The sequence below is a fragment of the Barbus barbus genome (assembly GCF_936440315.1).
Source record: "Barbus barbus genome assembly, chromosome: 6".
Taxonomy (NCBI): Eukaryota; Metazoa; Chordata; class Actinopteri; order Cypriniformes; family Cyprinidae; genus Barbus; species Barbus barbus.
The window spans coordinates 21,496,660-21,517,224 of record NC_136734.1 but is presented as its reverse complement, the minus strand read 5'-3'; the positions used below and the strand labels follow the sequence as shown (position 1 = coordinate 21,517,224).

The 20,565-nt window shown below is 36.8% G+C and overlaps 1 protein-coding gene across 7 annotated transcripts in view; it reads right to left on the bottom strand.

The window, feature by feature from the left end:
• Nucleotides 1-8,565: 8,565 nt before the first annotated feature.
• The window catches only part of mef2cb (myocyte enhancer factor 2cb), a 64,457-nt gene continuing 52,457 nt past the window's right edge, over nt 8,566-20,565 (bottom strand). The window contains exons 6-11 of one of the 7 annotated variants that reach the window (XM_079419637.1): nt 19,073-19,147; nt 12,012-12,184; nt 11,704-11,727; nt 11,024-11,147; nt 10,136-10,271; nt 8,566-9,873 (exon numbers count right to left, since the gene is read on the bottom strand). In XM_079419637.1, the coding sequence (XP_079275763.1) occupies nt 9,510-9,873; nt 10,136-10,271; nt 11,024-11,147; nt 11,704-11,727; nt 12,012-12,184; nt 19,073-19,147 (896 nt within the window). In that variant the 3' untranslated portion in view covers nt 8,566-9,509. Of the gene's footprint in view, nt 9,874-10,135; nt 10,272-11,017; nt 11,148-11,703; nt 11,728-12,011; nt 12,185-19,072; nt 19,148-20,565 lie in introns of all 7 variants that reach the window. The other 6 variants (XM_079419636.1, XM_079419639.1, XM_079419642.1 and 3 more) reach the window with 6 other exon arrangements.

Here is a 20,565-nt window from a genome sequence, read left to right as displayed (position 1 = left end):
AGGAGACAAGAGCGATAATTCCACGTGAACATACCATTCATAAATTCATAAAGCAATCTATCATTTTTATTGTATTTGATTATGTATTAGTTTTTCTCTCTCAAAGCTTCCATTGATATAAATCTACGACTGTCGTCATCTTTCAAAACTGATAGATACAACGATTTCAAATTGTAATCAACTATTGATAGATATATAAATACTAAATTATATAGGAGCCTTGCCTCCCTTTCTATTTTTGTAAATTCGTTAGACTACACAAATGTCTATTTGGGGGAAATAAAATCCAGTAGGCTACACGCACAATAATAGGCTAGCAGCAACAGTTTTGAAAACATGTATCCAAATATTGGCTTTATGGTAGATTTCTTTGTTAGTCCGTTATATTTTTTGTGATGACTAACTATAGTCGCTGTTGCTGTAAATTGTATCCAGTAGCCTACTGTGCAGCTGACTGTAAAAACACGAGGGAAAAGTCTTTTAGTCTATACTTTCCGCTTTCTTATTTAAACCAGAGCCCTTAATAAAGCCAAGAAATGCATTAGTAAATGAAGAGACATTTCAAAGGTTCGTTTGATTTATAAAATGTACTTTACAAAAATAAAAACAACGCGGGTTACACGCGATATATTGCGCGCTCAAGATCTTGCAGTTATTGTTTATTGCACGGATTTTTTTGTTTTGTTTTTTACATTGTGATAACGGCTTTCAAACATACAACAATATAGTGTAGTATTAACGCGCATGGTTTCATTTAAAAAAGGATCTTAAATGTCATATTATTAAAAAAAACTTTACAGTTACCATGTTCACTTGATGATTGTCAAAAATACACTCCTTTTCTATAGCATATTGACGAAAAAATGATGTTACGACGGAAACTTTTTAAACTGATTTTATGTAATTAATTAAGAAAGAAAGAAAGAAAGAAATCGTATTTTGGGTCTGTTAATTTTCGATATTCTCCCCAAAATATCCGCAACTAGTGTATTTATCGATGATGTTACATGTAGCCTATCTAATGGATGATAAATTAAAACCAAATTAATTAAATGAACAAATTAAAACAAAAAAAATACTTAAAATAACTAAAAGCATCTTAACTTAAACATTTTTGCTTTACTCTTAAAAAAAAAAAAAATCCTGCTGTTTTCGCTGTTTTTTTTTTTTTTTTGCAGAAAGCTTCAAGTTTACTGCAATTAGATAGCTATGCCCATACGAGCCTTTTCTTTTAAAGTGCTCGATATATTTAATGACATTTATGACGTTTTACAAACTTTTTGCAAAATATCTGTTCATTTGGCTCGCAATTATTAATCGTAATTGTGGTGTAAATGCAAGATTAAACTGCAAATTCTTTCAATGTCAAAGTGCGCCTTTGATTCTCTTTCTTTCGTTTGTTGTGTTCATATATAATGTATTTTTGAAAGATTTGTGAAAGTGTAACTCAAAGGAGAGATAATATCTTCGGTGCAACATCTGAAGGAGTGGAAAAATAATCTGTTGATTAAACGTTGAAATCTCTTTGTTGTGACTGTCTTTTTGATCATCACAGGCGTTCAAAAATACTTGCATTTTAGTTTTATATAGGGCTACAATATACAGGTCCTTCTCAAAAAATTAGCATATTGTGATAAAGTTCATTATTTTCTGTACTAATAAACATTAGACTTTCATATATTTTAGATTCATTACAACACAACTGAAGTAGTTCAAGCCTTTTATTGTTTTAATATTGATGATTTTGGCATACAGCTCATGAAAACCCAAAATTCCTATCTCAAAAAATTAGCATATTTCATCAGACCAATAAAAGAAAAGTGTTTTTAATAAAAAAAAAAAGTCAACCTTCAAATAATTATGTTCAGTTATGCACTCAATACTTGGTCGGGAATCCTTTTGTAGAAATGACTGCTTCAATGCGGCGTGGCATGGAGGCAATCAGCCTGTGGCACTGCTGAGGTGTTATGGAGGCCCAGGATGCTTCGATAGTGGCCTTAAGCTCATCCAGAGTGTTGGGTCTTGCGTCTCTCAACTTTCTCTTCACAATATCCCACAGATTCTCTATGGGGTTCAGGTCAGGAGAGTTGGCAGGCCAATTGAGCACAGTAATACCATGGTCAGTAAACCATTTACCAGTGGTTTTGGCACTGTGAGCAGGTGCCAGGTCGTGCTGAAAAATGAAATCTTCATCTCCATAAAGCTTTTCAGCAGATGGAAGCATGAAGTGCTCCAAAATCTCCTGATAGCTAGCTGCATTGACCCTGCCCTTGATAAAACACAGTGGACCAACACCAGCATCACTGACTGTGGGTACTTGACACTGGACTTCAGGCATTTTGGCATTTCCCTCTCCCCAGTCTTCCTCCAGACTCTGGCACCTTGATTTCCGAATGACATGCAAAATTTGCTTTCATCCGAAAAAAGTACTTTGGACCACTGAGCAACAGTCCAGTGCTGCTTCTCTGTAGCCCAGGTCAGGCGCTTCTGCCGCTGTTTCTGGTTCAAAAGTGGCTTGACCTGGGGAATGCGGCACCTGTAGCCCATTTCCTGCACACGCCTGTACACGGTGGCTCTGGATGTTTCTACTCCAGACTCAGTCCACTGCTTCCGCAGGTCCCCCAAGGTCTGGAATCGGTCCTTCTCCACAATCTTCCTCAGGGTCCGGTCACCTCTTCTCGTTGTGCTGCGTTTTCTGCCACACTTTTTCCTTCCCACAGACTTCCCACTGAGGTGCCTTGATACAGCACTCTGGGAACAGCCTATTCGTTCAGAAATTTCTTTCTGTGTCTTACCCTCTTGCTTGAGGGTGTCAATGATGGCCTTCTGGACAGCAGTCAGGTCGGCAGTCTTACCCATGATTGCGGTTTTGAGTAATGAACCAGGCTGGGAGTTTTTAAAAGCCTCAGGAATCTTTTGCAGGTGTTTAGAGTTAATTAGTTGATTCAGATGATTAGGTTAATAGCTCGTTTAGAGAACCTTTTCATGATATGCTAATTTTTTGAGATAGGAATTTTGGGTTTTCATGAGCTGTATGCCAAAATCATCAATATTAAAACAATAAAAGGCTTGAACTACTTCAGTTGTGTGTAATGAATCTAAAATATATGAAAGTCTAATGTTTATCAGTACATTACAGAAAATAATTAACTTTATCACAATATGCTAATTTTTTGAGAAGGACCTGTATGTTTAAATGACACATATCAAAGTTAGAGAATACTAATTTACATACTATAGCCTATGTGACCACTTCATGATGTTCTCAGATCTGGGGAAAAATACTAAATTCTCTTCACAGGAGACCAGAATCTATGTGATGAAAGTGGCACATTTTATCTACAGGCCAATAGCAAATAATGTGATCAAGCAGCTAGAAATGGCTTAAAATGCACTCAGTACAAAACCAAATAAAAGTGGACACATAATACGAATACAAAACGAGTGTCTAATCAAAGAGTATTTTAATGATTTGTGCAGTATGAATGTATGTTTTAACGCACCTGACAGAGAAGCGGGCGAATGAAAGTTTGCCTGACACTAAATCTTTTAACCATTGAACAATGGTGACATCTCGTGGCCAGAAGGATTCATTGTCTCTTTACTGTTTCTACAACAATGTACATCTCAGGGTCTTACATTTCCCTGAAAACCTTTTACATTGTTTATACAGGCAATTAATAAACAATACACAAATTCAAAGGTCGAGTTTGGGCTATAACGCGTACATATTAGATATGCTAATACCAGTTATACTAATAAATGTGTTAGCTCTTTGGTGGAATATAAGAACATATTTGATGAACGTTCAGGAGCTAATATTTTCAAGGGAAAGAAGAAACTCTTTCTGCTCAGGGGTTGTTATCTGAGGGATGTTCAGGTTCATCAGAAGAAGCTCAGATTAAACATGTCCTTTCAGAATCCTGCCACTTCGGAATGCCATGGCGACCAAACAATATTTAAGCAGAAGCAAAGCAAACTCCCAGTTTGTTTAGAACCGTTTTGAAACTCTTACCTCCCTAAAAACACGAAACGCTGTAACTGTTACCCATGTTCAACTGATTTCTTCCGGTTTATGGTATCGTTGCTTTATTCTACCATGTCTTTTAGGACGTTTGGCTGTGTAGGACGAAATCTCGAACATTTTTACACCCTCTAAAGTCAAGAAAATGCGGCCAACTCTGCTTCCGGTTCCATATATGGACTGGCCGCTGTGCACGCGACAGAAAAGCGCCTGGAAGCCTTCTGATTGGCTGAACAAACTGACTAGATATTCGTGTGATATCTTGGGACAGTTATTTTTTTTTTTTTTTATCTTTTAAGAAACAGGATGCAATTTTACAAAACTGTTCTGAGAGGTTGTAATGTGTGAATATACGATGAATATAGTTTAATATTTTATTCAGTCTAAGTGTTTGTTGACCATCACAGCTTCTATGGTGCATAGCTATGAATGGTAAAGCCTTGTGCATATTTGAAGACAGGCCCACACATGCTGACCATAATAATAATAGGCTAATAATAATGTACTGATGCTTCTGTGATTAACCATTTTGAGTGGAAAAATACATGTTCACACAGATATCTCGCAGTCGAGTTGAGGGACAGAACACAATAAAATCACACCAGGACGTCTGTGTAACTAAGAAAGCCAGTAACTTTACTGAATTCTCTGCAAAATACAAATACCTTTTTTTAGTCCCAGCAGGAGAAACAATTTTTATTCCATACATTAATTTTTACTACATACAGCTGAATCAAGTCCCTTGAGATACAGAGATGTGGTTTAATTTAATGACATCTTGTCTTCAAGTGGCGACAAAGTCCAGCTTGTGCCGCTGAAAGCCTCTTTCTCCTGGTTAGAAAACAAAAAAAGACACTGTCTTTCAACCTTACCCATTGTAGGTTTATACAAGCTACATTGGTTACTACAGATTTTTTTTTTTTCATTTTTATTTTGTTATTTATATATTTAATGGAAACAACACTCGAGAGAGAGCGAGAAACAAAAAGGTCAACCAAAACAATTATTTAAAAAAAAGGAAAGAAAAATAACCGGAGAGTCGTATATGGACAGTTGAAATCTATATAACAAACAATAGCATTTTTCACAATACTGTACACTTGTTAGTTTGAGGACAATGTTCCCAATTCTCAACAAGACCAACTCATTGAAAGGTAATCTGAGGCACTGGGAGGGTGAGTCAGAGGTACCAGCCACTAGCATGAACAACTTGTGAAGAAACACAATGGTCTCAAACCCAGAAAGGATAATGGATCGGCAAACATAACATCACTTTTGTCTTTGGTTGAAAAAAACAGACTAACATATGTCCTGTCAAAATCACAAAATGCACAATGATAGATATGTATATCAATTGAACAAAACTAGTCACAATCCACTAAATGATGATACAAGCTTACACAAGCAGTCATGAGGTATCTATGACTGTGCTGTCTTATATTATAAAATCTTCAGTGCAATGTCGATTAATGTGACACTGGAAAAGGTTGTGAATTTTCCAGACCAAAGTGGATACCTTGTGCTTATTAAAAAAGGGGGCATATTTATGAGTGCGACTTAAATTTGAAAGCATCATTCTGAATGCATTTGCCCCTGAAAGACTCGGTCCGGTCGAGGAAAAAAAAAAGAAGAGGAAAAGAAAGACGATTAAACGTGTGCAACTGCACATCCCCACAATGGGGAAAAAGTTATGACCATAATTTTTTATCATATATATTCATATATTAGAAAGCTATACACAAGCATGTTAATTTCACAGATTTTTTTTTTTAAAAGATTCTTAACCTGTTAACCCGCATCGGCCCGCGGGCGGGCCGGAAGGGCGTGGTCGGGCGTGGTCGGACTTTTTATTACCTTTGTTTTAGAACAATATTCAATCAATTATCATTAACTATATATCATTTGAAAGCTAAAACACTCAAGATTAACGATGTGAGCTTGTTTTTGAAATCAATACACCAGAGAGGAAAGGGTTAACAGAAATGCTGAAAGACCGGCCATTTAAAATGAACAAAGCGAACCGCAGTACTCACGTTTGATCGCCAATAGCGCTGGTCAGCTCAGACTTTTCCAAGACACACCAGCATACATTTCAAGAGAAGGGTCCACTCTTCAAAATGCATCCACTTTTTAATCCAAAACAACGAAAAAATAGGGGAAAACACGATAGATCCTCCTTTGTTTACATAAGCGATTCGAGTTATAGTTATCGATAGCGTCCATTTTCCAATAAATATCGATTATAATTCGTATTCCAGCTTTGAAACGCCATCTATTTCCAGCAGAATCGTCTCTTCCGAGTAAGAATAGCCCTCCCTCGTCTCTCTCCTTCAATCGCAGGAGCTGTTATAACCCGGGACAGTAAGCGCGTCCGTGAATGGGTCAGCGAGGTGTCAATCCGGACACATCACAATAGGGGTGTTTGAACCCAGCCAATGCCTCGCCAGCACAGTTTTGATGGATGGAAGTGTTAGCCAACCACAAGGACGTTTAAAGTGATTGACAGTTTGAATAGTTTACGTAAGATTGTTTAGAGAATAGCTCGGCGTATTGTCCGTGTGTTTTCGTGCGCTCTCGGGTTACGCATGAAGCGTACACATAATGGCGTCGCAGCGCTACACAGACTGGCTATCAGCGAACAGATGTTGTCCAAAGCTCACATCTGAATCTCTCCATCGTGGATCTTCGACTTGAGAAGTGTTTCTGTGGCGTTTGGTGGTGTTTTGGAGGACGTGGGGAGAAAAATGGCTAATTTAGTAGCCGAATACGCGCTGAGATCGCTGGGAAGCGTGGATAGCATTAGCACGTAAGTGTCTCCACCCTCCTCTTGAATGTTTATGTGTCTTTATCATGTATTTGCAGCTTTTGTTTCATGTTAGCTGTTTTAGATTCTAAAAATGACAACGGAGAGGGATAATATGAGGGGATTACATGAGTTTTGTTCGTGTGGGTGGGTGGGTGTGTTTGTTTGTGGGTATGTCCCGGTTATTGTGTGTGTGTGCGTGCGCGCGTGTGTGTGTGTGTGTACAAAATGTAAACAGTGTTGCAAGTTTGATTTGTTTTGCTTACACACTTTCTCACTCTTTTTCTCTCACTCTTCCCTGTCTTTTCAGAGGTCTGGTGAATCCAGATGGTCAGAAAAAAAACCATTTTAGTGGCTGCTAGAGCGTCTTCCTCCACTGTAAATACTGTAAATAGTTTTTTTTATTATTATTTAGTAATATTAGTAATAGTAATCTATTACTATATTAGTAAAATAGTAATATTCATAATATTCACCATATAAAATAAATAAAAAATACAAATGTTGTAAAAACAATGTATTTTGCATGTTTTGTGTTTTCACTAGTTCAAAAATGATCAAATCTGTTTTGGTTCACTGTTTTCATTATTGGAATTGTTCAGAATAAAGACTGTTTAGTTATGTTCAAATTCTGAAATAGTTTTGTGTTTTTTTGTGGTTTCATTGGTAGAGCAGTTCTGAATTGATATACATATGTAGTATGCAGTGTCTTATGGAGTCTCTAAATAGCATTTTTGAAAGGATTCCTAGACTTTTCTTGAAATAAAATATCCAAATGACTTTTCCAAAGCTTTTCTTGAAATGAAATACCATAAAGATGTACTTTCTGTAAGTCTTTACCTATAAAAAATTTATTATTTCATATTTTATTTCAGGAAATATTTAGGCGTTTTTTTTCAAAAATGCCATTTGTAGACTAACCAAATGACTAAATGAGTCAGCACTACAAATGCTGTTCAGAAATAGTTTTTTATTGTGTGTTTTGGTGGGCAGAGCAGTTCTGAATTGATATACATATATGTATTATGTAGTTTTGACTCATTTGGACATTTGTTTACAAAGTGTCTATTTGGGGTCTCCAAATGGCTTTTTTGAAAGGACGCCTAGATTTTTTTTAAATAAAAGCTTACAGAAACTACATTTTTGGGAGTATCATCCTCAAATTTGAATCAAAACATGGTCAGATGTTCAGCTTTATCTTTATGGTGTTTTCAGGCCTTTGGCATGAAAGTCTCATCCATTTTTCCCTTAGTGAGCTTCATTAAAACATATCGCGAGTCAATTTCATGTATATTTTACCTTGTTTTACTCTATTGCTATACTAATTTTGAGTTATTATGACTCTAGAGTAACAAAGGATCAAGTGTCTAGTTTCAAACAACACCAGATTTTTAAATATAGACCTTAGGGTTCAAGAGCTACAGACATTTTTATTTGGTTATATCGTTTTTTACAAAATGCTCAAAAATAGGGGCGCAGGGTAACAGGTTAATATTATTATTCAATATACTTAGAAATACACGTTTAAAAACAAAACTTCTACAAAGAGAGAGAGAGAAAAAAAAACATTGAGCAAAGCAAGGGTTCACTGTCTTAGATTTCATGGCTTACGGTTTGAAAAGCCCAAGGTTTCTCGTCCTTTTACTGTCATTTCTCATATAAGCAAAGCTATCAAAACACATTCTGGCTCTTATAAACTACAAAAAGCCACAAAATGCTTTGCATTGTATTCCTTTTTGATATGAAAATATAAGCAAGTGTATCATACAATTTTTTTCTCTTTTTCTTCTTTTAATACTGAACAACAACTGCAAATCCTAGGTTAAAATGTCATCAGACTGAAGTAACATGGCTCTTAATTTAAAGTCCTTTATCTCCGTCCTGCTATTTTCTTTCCTTCAGCAGGAGAGTTAATTTTTTTTTCCCTGAAATACCCACTCCCCCATAACTTAACCAAAGAACCTGCACATATATCTGTACAATCCTTCGAAATTCTTGCATAACAGTTATGTTTGTGTGAAATCAGCAACCTTGACCCTTCCCCCGTGTCCCAGCCTTTTCTCTATGTACAATACGTTGAACCTGCAACATGACATTGTCACCCATAACATAGATTTAGCGAAAGGGCCCTCTGAAGAGAGTGGCACTAAAAAAGGAATCTGTACATATTGTACTGGTACAACAACTCAAGTGCTAAGCTGTCACCTCCACGATACGCTCTCTGCTGTGCTCCTCTTGTGGCTGAACATCACTGTATTTTACAAAAAAAAAAAAAGAAGATCCAAGAGTACCTGACACTTTTTGTTGGTTTGTTACTCTGCATACATGTACACCTACACAACGTGTAAATATATATGCATATATGGTAATTCTTTACATTGTATTCCACACACTGCACAAGTTATGCATAGTAACCCCACCCACAAAACCCTCCCCAACCCTGGTGTATCAGTCCTCCTTCCTGCTTCCCTCCCTGAAAACCCGTCAATCACAACAATATGTATATCAGACACACTCTGATAAAATAATAATAATAAAAAAAATACAGGTAATTTTGAGAGAACTTCCTCCCCTCTCTACAGCAAATCAGAGAATAAGGGAGAGCAATGATTAGCGCATGAGCCGCTTCGCATGGAGAGGTCAAGATCGAGGATGGGGCTGTCCAAAGGAGGGCATTGCTTATCATGTGGCCCACCCCTCTGAGAGGCGGACACGCTTGATGGATGGGCTGTCTTGCTCATCCAGGCCAGGCCGGCCCAATCCTAATGGCGAATGGAAGTCGGGACGGTGGTCATCACGGTCGCTGCCTTCATGCGAGCTGCCGCAGCTGCTGAGGCTGTCCGCCGGGGAGCGGCCCGAGTCCTGTCGCCCCTGTAGCGACAGGCCCTGGTGCTGCTGGTGGGATGGTAGCGGGCCGTAGCCGCCAGGCGTGGCGTTGCTGGATCGATCTCTAGGAGGAGAAACAGGTTCGGACTTGATGTGCAGACTTTGAGTAGAGGGCAGGGAGAGATTTGAACCCTGACATAAGTGAGTGCTAGAGCAATTTCTGTAGGAAGGAAAGGAAATGAAGGGGGTTACGGATCGGAACGAGTGCTAGTGCACTCCTGTACACAGGTGCCAAAGATACAATCAAATCACTGACATTTCTTTAACAATACTTCAACTATTGCAGAATTGTGAAAAGTTTACTATACAGTGAAAAAGAACAGTAAGGGTGAGAGAAAGTTGCACATATTAAGTGCGTAAGAATTAAAACAGGCTATTTGATGTGTGTATACGTAATTAAGTGCATGTGTGTTTGGACTTACCCCAGCTGACTGAGAGCAGAGTGCTGCATGTTCTGGATCTGATGCTGCTGCCATCCACTCATTGAACCCAGATGCAGAGTGTTGGCACTGTTAAAGCCAGATATTGAGGACAGATCCGCACTGCTCAGAGAATATTCTAAAAGAAAACACATGACCTGGGTTAACATTTGATTCCTAGACTATAGTGCTGCTTATTTGGATAACAATGTCTCCGCCTGCTGGAGAGACAGAGCTATTACATGCAGAATAGCCAAATCAATGAGATTCTGCACTCAGTGTAGGTTTAAAGCAGTAATATAAAAAAGGTAAGTAAGCAAATAAATAAAAACCATACTAATAAAATAAATTAAGAAAAAATGAATAAATTATAATTCCAATAATCTATACACATCATGTTATTTTCATAGATTTAATAAAAGTTTCATAATGTTATATTTAGTAATATATTTAATACTGCAATATTGTTATACTTAGAAATACATATAAAAAATGGGTTTAATAAAGTAATATATACATAAAAAATTAAATAAGTAAATGAATAAATAAACAAATAAAACATTTAAATGCATTAACTCGTTATGCTAATTAAGTGATTTTACAGTGATTACTAATAGATCATTAGTAATAGATCACTGAACAGTGTTTTAGATTGTAATTTTAGCAGTAATTATCATATTATTTGTAAACTAAACATTCTTTTTTAATTTATTTATTAATACACATTAAACATTACAGTGATATAACTATAACAATAAAACTTATTCCTCTATCAAAAAGCATTTGAAATATTCCGCTTAAGATGTGAAATGTGTATATAGTACAAAGTGTACTCATCGTTAGTGTCTGTGAATATAGTTTTATGGCAGGTCAAGTTCTACCTACCAGTACCATATGAGGTGGAAATGGCTGATGGGTAGCCGCCCATTCCCTGTCCCGGTAGAGTAGGCGTCGCTACAGAAACCACAGGGGTCGCCAGTGACTGCGCGGACTGAGAGTTGTTTATTCTCTGATTCTATAAGGAGAGGAAGAGAGCAGAGGAACACATACATGACTTATTACGTCAACAGACTTGAACATATCTGTATCTTCATCAAAGCACCACCTCCCCCCCTAAATAATGAACGAAAAAAAATCACTTGACATGAAGCACCACTGAAGTCTCTCAACCTATGATTTACAATCCCTCATAGGGCACTGGTCGCTATAGAAACTCAAGGTCTCCAAGGCAACAGAGGGGTTGGGGGTGTTTCTTCCTCTTTTGTCCTGCTGGCATGATGACTGAATGATGTGACAAAGATTAAGAAAAGCAGAGGTGGAGATGGAGAGGTCAATAAGACCTGAAAACGAGGCTCTTGTGACCACTAGATGTCACTCTGGAGCTTGGCTGTGTAAATGTTCCTTATTCACTGATACGACTTTTACAGGTCAGTATGTGCACTATTGGCATAAGAACAATAAGCTAAACAACATCTGGGGGCACGCTATTCGTTTTTTATGTGCATGAAGATGACAAATGCCCTTCAGGTCTATTAGCCTGTGTCAGGGGTTTGAGTGACAGTGTCACTTACCAACAGAAGGTCAACATCCTCCGACTGATGGCGGTAAAGGGAAGGTGATAAATCCAGAATTAGTGAAGCTGATGGCCGCCTATGACACTACGTGAACCTAAAGGTGAGCACTTTGCTAAACAACACCAAAGCTGAGGAGACTGATTATGAAGGACTTTAACCTATTGTTTTTGTTTATGAAACTACCGGAGAGGAAATGAGAAGAAAGGAGAGGAGAACCACAGACGATTAAGAAGGAACTGAGGTGCATGGGTTGTATCATCAGGGCTCCTAGTAAAATTTAATGCAACACACTTTGATGAACTTACAATAGAGGGCATGTTGTTCTTGGCCCCGGGTGGGATGAGAACTCGTAGGTCAGGTTTACGGCTGTTCATGCCCAGGTTCACTGGTGGAGGGGACTTGGCCTGCATGCTCTTGTTCATGCCTCCGGAGGACACCAGAAGTCCTGGAGAGTTACGGTGGTTTCCATAGCCATTTCCTAATGTGAGACAGAAAGGGAGGGAAAAAGGCGTTTAGACATAAGAGAACCAAATTAAGTACATCAAACTTTCACCATGCCACACAATTTAAGCAAGCTTCATTTGACTCTCTCGCCTGCACCAGAATGCACCATTTCCACCGTCATCTACTGTGAAGTCTCTATTCAAGCCTGTCTGCAGCTCTCCACACGGTTCCAGTGAGCCTTCACCACATGCAGCCATTAAACACCGTTTTATCCGTTCTGGAGTATTGCAACCATCTTTCACCAAGAATGTGCTCTTTCAATTCGATGTTTCCACACCATTTCACACAACTTTCACCTCCACCACCACTCATTCATTTGTACCAAGCACTTGGTAAACACACCCTCTCATTCACCCTCCATCAAACCAAACCAGACTAATTCAGCTACCCCAAATCACCCCGTCACGCTCGGATGATTTTCACTCATGAATCATTATATGCCATTATGATTCAAAATATGATTTTTGTCTGCCTCTGTGTGAAAATATCCAAGTTCTCAGTTGAACTGATTATCAAGGATAAGCTACATAATTTTCTTGAAATTCTTGAAAGGTGGGACAAAATGATTTAAAAACAGCAACATTTTCACTTTGAAATGAATATGAGATACCATTACATTATTTTATTTATCCAAATTATTACATTATCACTCATTAGACGTCAAACCTGTAATAACGCAATACTTCATATAGATTAAAAATATATGAATCTTATTAATCGTTATTAAACATAAAAGGCATGTTAAAATAAAACAAAACAAATAAAATACTATTCTGAAATCTCAAAAAACAGCTTTGAACAGCCACAATTCATTCTTTGCAGTGGGGATGAGGAAATAACCCTGCATTTGATCCCCAAACGCATTTAAACAAAACAAAACAAAACATAAAAAAACAACAACAACAACAACAAAAAAATTTTCACTGGTAAGATTAATGGTGTCATTCAGAATTTCTCAGTAATTGTGTTAATATTTCTATAAAGTATTAAAAACGTAGTGACTTAGTAACTTACTTATAACTTATAAAAATATGATGCAAGTCTAGTCTCTCATAAGAGTGCAAATGTCTATGTGCAGCTAAATGTAAAGAGGATGAGGTTTTCGGTTTTAAGCTAAGGCGAATTCATGTTAGATTGCTTGAGAATGTTTCTGACCAAACTGTTGCAGCATCATGTCTCTTTAAAAAAGTTGAGAGATGAAAATGTGGAGTGTGGGTAGATGAAGAGAAAGAGAGGAGAGAGATGAGGCTCATTTGTTCCTCTCATGGTTTTGCGGTAAGGAGGCAGGTGTTTGATGAATAGAGACAGGTGGCATTGGTTGGTGCTTTAAGAGATGTGTTAAGAGAAATGAGAGCAAAATAGTAAAAACTTCATTAGAAAGCTCATTAAAAAAATAACATATATATATCTTTTTTAAAATGTTCTTTTTTTGACAAAAACACTGATGTTTTTGTTCAAACACTTTATGTTAGCCAAATTCATTTCCTTCTTTGGAATGAATAAAAAACCCTGCAAATCCATTACATTTAATTTACAAGTTGCATTTGAAAAATTGTAAAATTGTATTTGAATGCACAATATGAGGGAGGAAATGGATTTTGAATGATATTCCAGTCATTTCAGGACCCTTTATTTCAACTGTAAAGGATCACTCCAAGTCCCATCTGGAGCACAATGGGAAGGTTGCCACGATCACATCTCATTTCCCAAGGCTGCAGTCTCTATAAATGACATAAAATCCATGGCCCTTAAGTATTGACAGTGAAGGCCATCATTTGGCAATCAATGATAAATACATGTGTGCACATGTGGCTTTCTCTTATGACTACCAGAAGTGGATCAGACAAGCAATCTTTATTCCTCATCCACAATTGCTAACCCGACTTCATCATCTCCAAAGAACCAGAGGGGTACATTATACTGGGAAAAAAATACAGAGTACAGAGTCTTTGTTTAAATCCAAATCCCTCCATTTTTTTTTGCTTTCGAGGGGGAAAATGTGGAGTGCTGCATGGCTTTTGCCACTTAAAAGAGGGTTAGGAATTATACGGTAGACATAAAGGAATTTCCCAATCATACACTCGAGAGGAAAACTAGATGCAGATGTCGTCCTCGGCAATTTCGCCATGGTGATTTTTCTTTAATTTGAAGGCGATGTTTTTTGTTGTTTTTCAAATGAGAAGTCTTGAAATCGCAATTTGCACGATTCAAGGAAAATAAGGAGGACATGAGTCGGGAACCAGGAAGGGTAACTGTGATTGTGAGAGATTGTGTTCGTACAAGTGTGAGCGGGTGGATGTTACGCGCCATGTGCAGATACATTTCCTGTCTCCTCATACATAGTGAAGTACAAGGCTTGAAAAACAGCTGGCTGGAGCTCTTCTCTAAACACTTAAACAGCTACACTTCATTGTTCACAGTGGAGATGAGGAAATAACACAGCATTTGATCCCATGCATTTGATAAAACTACATTTCCACACTTTGAGCTCAATCCACAGCACTTGTGGCATAATGTTGATAAAAAAATTAACTCATCCCTGCTTTTTTTCTCTCTAAAATAATAATAATAATAATACAATAATACAAATAGTAATTCTAATAATCTTCCCCTAGTGAAAGTAGGGGTAAATATGCTAAAATGAATTTGAAATACATTTATTTTATGCTAAGTATGTTACAAATGCATTTACATATTTATGTACTTAATAAATACCCTGCAGTTGTACTAAAGATATACTGAAGTATATTTGATTGAGCTAAAGTGGATCTATTGGAAGTATATTTCAGGTACATCTTGTATTTAAAGACTGATATTATTCAAAGATCATACAATCCTCATTAACAGTGACATTAAAACACATTTTAGGTTAAACATTAAGAAATTTGCATTGCGCACAAGAAGTACTCCAAATAAAGTTTAATTATAATTTTTATATCAGTAAGTCTTGAGCGAAATGTCACAAAATATATTAACAGATTTGAACTATACTTAGTATGAAATAAATGTATTTTAAATATATTACTTTGTTTAGTGTCATTCAAATCACTTTGTTTCTCTATAGTATAGCCACAAGACAATAACAATATGCAAGTTGACATGATTATAGTGAGAAAAAAATAGCTTACTAAAACTTGATCAATACACAAGTTTTAACAGATGAATTAATGTAAGTGCTTTCATAAAATTACATGCTTAACATACCTGCTTTTAAATCCTGGAAAATGGTTCCCTTTCACTTCCATTTCTAAGTGTCTACCCTTGATTTTGATATGTGTACCTATGTCTTGTATTTAAGTAAAAATCTTCATTCAAAGTCTTTTAACAAATCGGGCTATATATAAGGTTCAGTGTATATTTGTGCATTTTGAGCTTTTTAGCTTTAAGCCATTTGACAAATGCACAATCACAGTGGAAAAACTGTAATTATTACTGCACAAAAGGACTGAGCGAAGCATTGATAGAGACTGGCCTCAGTTCTGCTCTGGTAACCATAGAAACCTGTGATTTTGTGATGTGCGCAGATGAATTAAATAGCCATGTACAGTACAGTACACCCTGAGCCAAACATGAAACACACAGAGTCCTCAGATCACACAGACCGAGGTGTATTTAACAAGCAGGCCACCACCATTAGTGATCAGCAACACCAAGCAAGAGTTAAAGTGACCCGTCGAGAACAGACAGACAGAGATGATGAGTTCAACTAAGGACGTGTGCTAGACACCGCTGATGAATGAGCCTCGGCGACTTGATTTATGGATCAGAAGCAGCACAGCTGGGATTCAGGTGGCCAATAAGTAGCACAAAACTCATTTCTCTCATGCTATTCACTGACTTTTACAGTTGTTTGTTCTAGAAGGCATCTGAGAGCCAAAACTAGTGCGCTAGGCCACAACAGTGTCCATCTTCTGACGCACGCTTTTCCCCTCACAAAAGCCACACAAGTCTCTTCCCTGTGTGCTCGTGGCCCAGCTATCACCCTCACAATGGGGAAGTACTAAAATTATAGCTGCCCAGAAACGAGCGATCCCCTCCCCACACACAAATCGCCTGATGTGTACACATGATAAAGGAGCCAATTCTATTTCTGGGGCTCCGCAGAGGAGGCTTAACTGTAAATGGGCTTGGCCTAAGTTTCCACTCAGTGTCAAAGCAAACTGACCGGCTAGTGTGGTTAAGTACACGCTCACTTTCCCTGCGAGTTGGAACGTCTCTGATTTCTTGTTGTGGCGTAACGGCCTTATTTAATCCTGTGTAAAACACAAAGAAAAACTCTGCTATGACACTCCACCTAAGAGGTAAAAAAAGACTGGCCGCTTCACTTTCTCATGTGTTGGCTGACCTCTCCGTATCTCACAGCACAACCCTATGTGCCACAGATACATAAATACATGTAGCAGAGGATTTGCGGTTGTCTGAGAATGCCAGGGTGCAGGCTGAACAAATAACTGTGTGCGACAAACATCATACCATGACACACTTTTGCTGGAACAGGCTGGTAAAACACCAGTACATACATAATTTGGGGGAAAATAACCATTGAAATATATTAAATATATACAGACACACTACTATTCTTTTTTCGTTAATGTTTATGCCTTTTATGTCCACCAAGACTGAATGTATTTGATCAAAAAGTGAAAACAGTAATACGGTGAAATAATATTACAATCTAAAATTGTTTGTTTAAAATTGTTTTAAAAACTGTTTTCGTTTCATCGATATTTTAAAATGTAACTTATTCCTGTGATGGCAAAGCTGAATTTTCAGCAGCCATTATTCCAGTCCTCAGTGTCACATGATCTTTCAGAAATCATACTAATATGCTGATTCGGTGCTAAAGTAAAATTTCTTATTATTATCAAAATTGCAAAACAGTTGCTTTTTATTTTGTGGAAATTATGAAAAAAAAAACCAGGATGTTTTGATCATTAGAAAGATCAAAAGACGGCATTTATTTGAAATATAATTTTTTTTCGTAAGTTTTACTATGTAATATGTAATGCATTCTTGCTGAATAAATGTATTCGTGAATGTAAGAGAATGTATTCTCTTGTGAACAGCATTAAGAATCAAGAGGTAACTATGGGAGACTTTTCCTGTCATATTCTCTGTTAGACCATTAAAACTGAGGCCGTTTGTGTCGTTTGACTCCCTTCGACTCTTGTTTCCAGAGTTGTGGCCTACATCAACTCCACACTGTGCCCTGTGTTAGCCTGTAGTCAGCACAATGGCTATATTTGATGGCTGTAGACCTTGAATGTGGACAGCAGGGCCACACTAACAAGTGGTACTTTTGTACATTCGAGACAGTGAGGAGAGGGGGTCAGTTGACAGACCTCACCCTTACCCTCATACAATAGACCCAGGGCCAGACAAGGTTGCCCAGCTGTGTCCCAGCAACCCAAAAGCCAAGTTCAAAACATCTACTGTCCTGCTTTAAATATCCAAGCCATGCTTCTGTACTGACCACTGGTTAGTGGTTAAGACTGGCAGAGCTCCACACACACACACACACACACACACACACACACACACACACGCAGACGCAAACAGATGCGCAGACACGCATACACAGACATCCACATAGACTCGGAGGCAACCACAAGTCAAAGCACCACTCGACTGTGCAACTATTCCTTTCAAGTGGATTGTTCTGTATACAGGAACTCATATATAAACTTTTCAAAAGCATTGGGCTACTAGATGGTAAAATATTCCAAGTACAATTCACTCCAAACTTACGATAGTTGTTATCCTACAAAAGACACGCAGCAGAAATACAGGGTGAGAGGAGAGTTGAGTGCTATCATGTTCAGACAAGAGCTTAAGCAAATAATCAGAGGACACGGGTCAAACAGTGCAGCATCTGGCTAATGCCAATATGCTTGTTTACCTCTTTACTAATAATAAACTCTGATATTTACAAAGCTTATATGGACAGACTATATTAAAAAGCACACAAGAAGTCTGTGCGCAGGTGATTTCCCCAAACCTGACAAATTCAGCAATAAAATTGTTGGAAGCAAATACTAAAAGTTTTAGGGTCATTAAGATTTTGTTTTTTTTTCATAAGAAGTTTTAATTGAGTAAGGATGCATTAAATTGATCAAAAATGACAGTAAAGAAATTTATAATGTTACAAAATATTTCTGTTTCAGATAAATACTATTCTTCTGAACTTTCTATTTATAAAAAAAGTATTATGGTTTCCACAAAAATATTAATCAGTACAACTGATTAATAATATGAAATCAGCATATTAGAGGGATTTCTAAAGGATTATGTGACACTAAAAACTGGAGTAATGGATGCTGGAAATTCAGCTTTATGGACATTATTTTCTTGTAAAATTATCTTTAATTAATGAATTATTAAATATATTACATTTAAAAATGAATTTACTGTACAATTTTTTCAAATAGTATATATATATATATATATATATATATATATATATGATACCCTTTTTACTGTATTTTTGATCAAATAAATGCAGGATAAAAAGCATAAGAGACTTTCAAAAACATTAAAAATCTTACCATCCCCAAACTTTTAAAGGTATTGTATATGCTAATGAATTCAAACAATAATGTACAGTAATTATTTTGCAAGAATTGGAGTGAAAAAACAAACAAAACAAAAAAACTATTGTCTGTTACTGTGGCTATTGGGTTTGAACCAATCCAGTTCAGCCCAGGTCACTTAATGACTGATGTCTCCAAAGAAATGACTGTAAATACAAGCCCAGCTTATACAAACAGAACGTTCTGCTGATAATTTGAGAGGCTGGTTAAAGCTGGAAGAGAATTTGTGCAGTTATTGGCTGAGTAAAAGTTGTGATGGAGAGGGAACATACTGTAGTATGTGGGGATGCCGTCCTTACCAGCACTGGTGCCCACGCCAGTGGAGAGATCAGTGCCCATCAGACCACCTAGCACGGGAAGAGAAAGACAGAAAGAGAGAGAGAGAGAGATTTCAGTCACTTCATTGCAATTGACATCCACATCCTACCACAAAATCTTCCTTCTTAAAACTGTCCGGTCATTTATTCAACTCCCCAAAGCCACAGAGATCTTCTTCCCTCCCAGCACGTTTAAGAGCGACGGAGACCGAAAGACAAATATAAGGTGACAGAGACGTGTCTGAGAAGAACAAAACACTGTCCTTTTCCACCTTAGCACACTTTTCTGAGGGGGAAGCGATGTGGCCGGCGGGGCTCGGCTGCGGTGTCCAAGAAAAATTACACATTTTTATTTTTAAGCATGCAGGGGAGCAAGTGTGGTCAGAGGCGTGCAGGCTGGGCCAAAACTCATATTTAGCTAAGCTCTCCTGGAATACAGAGCTGATTGCATCAGGAGAAAGCAGTTTTAATGACAGAGCTGTGGGTGAGAGACTCTGTCTAATGAAGCAAGACAACACAACAATAACAAACGGCCAATGGGATCGTGCTATATGAACATCGGTCATGGGGAATTACAGATGAAAGGAGAAATGAAGAGAAATATAGAGGAATTCTAATTGTTAAATTAAATATTAATAATGGTTAATTATTTAGGTACATTTTAAAAATTTGAAGTCAGCATGAAAGAGAATTTGTAATTTTAATACTATTTTTAATAATTATTTTAAAATAGTATTTTTTCATGTCTGAAAAAGGTGTAGAAACGATTTTCACAATTTGTTTAGTAAACAATTATGAATATACAATAAACACAATATTAAATTAAATATATTAATTTAATATAAACATTTTATTTTCTTGTAAAATGATCTTTAATAATCTTTGTTTCATTTACAGCTACATTTTTTTTTTTAGTGTTGGTTACATCAGCAAAATAGAAAAGTTGTTTCAGTGCCAATGAAACCCTAGTAAAAAAGTAATATATTTAAAATACATTTATTTCATGCTAAGTATAGTTGAAATTCATTAACATATTTACTGACAGATAACTCAAGACTTACTGACATAAAAAAAATAATTAAACTTTACTTGGCATATTACTTGTGCACAATGCACATATTTAATATTAAGTCTAAAATGTGTTTTAATGTCACTGTTGATAAGGATTGTATGATCTTTGAATAATATCAGACTTTAAATGCAAAATATTTAAAGTTTACATGAAGTATACTTGCAATAGTTCCACTTTAGCACCAATAAAATATACTAAGTATATATTTAATTGCACTTCAGCACTATTTCTGCACAATTAAAGTGCATTAAGTACAAACTTAGTTGTTCCATTTTAGCATACTAAAAGTACATTTGCAGGACATTTTATTTAGTACATAAATATAAAAATGTATTTGTAATTTTCTTAGCATGAAGTAAATGCATTTCAAATACAT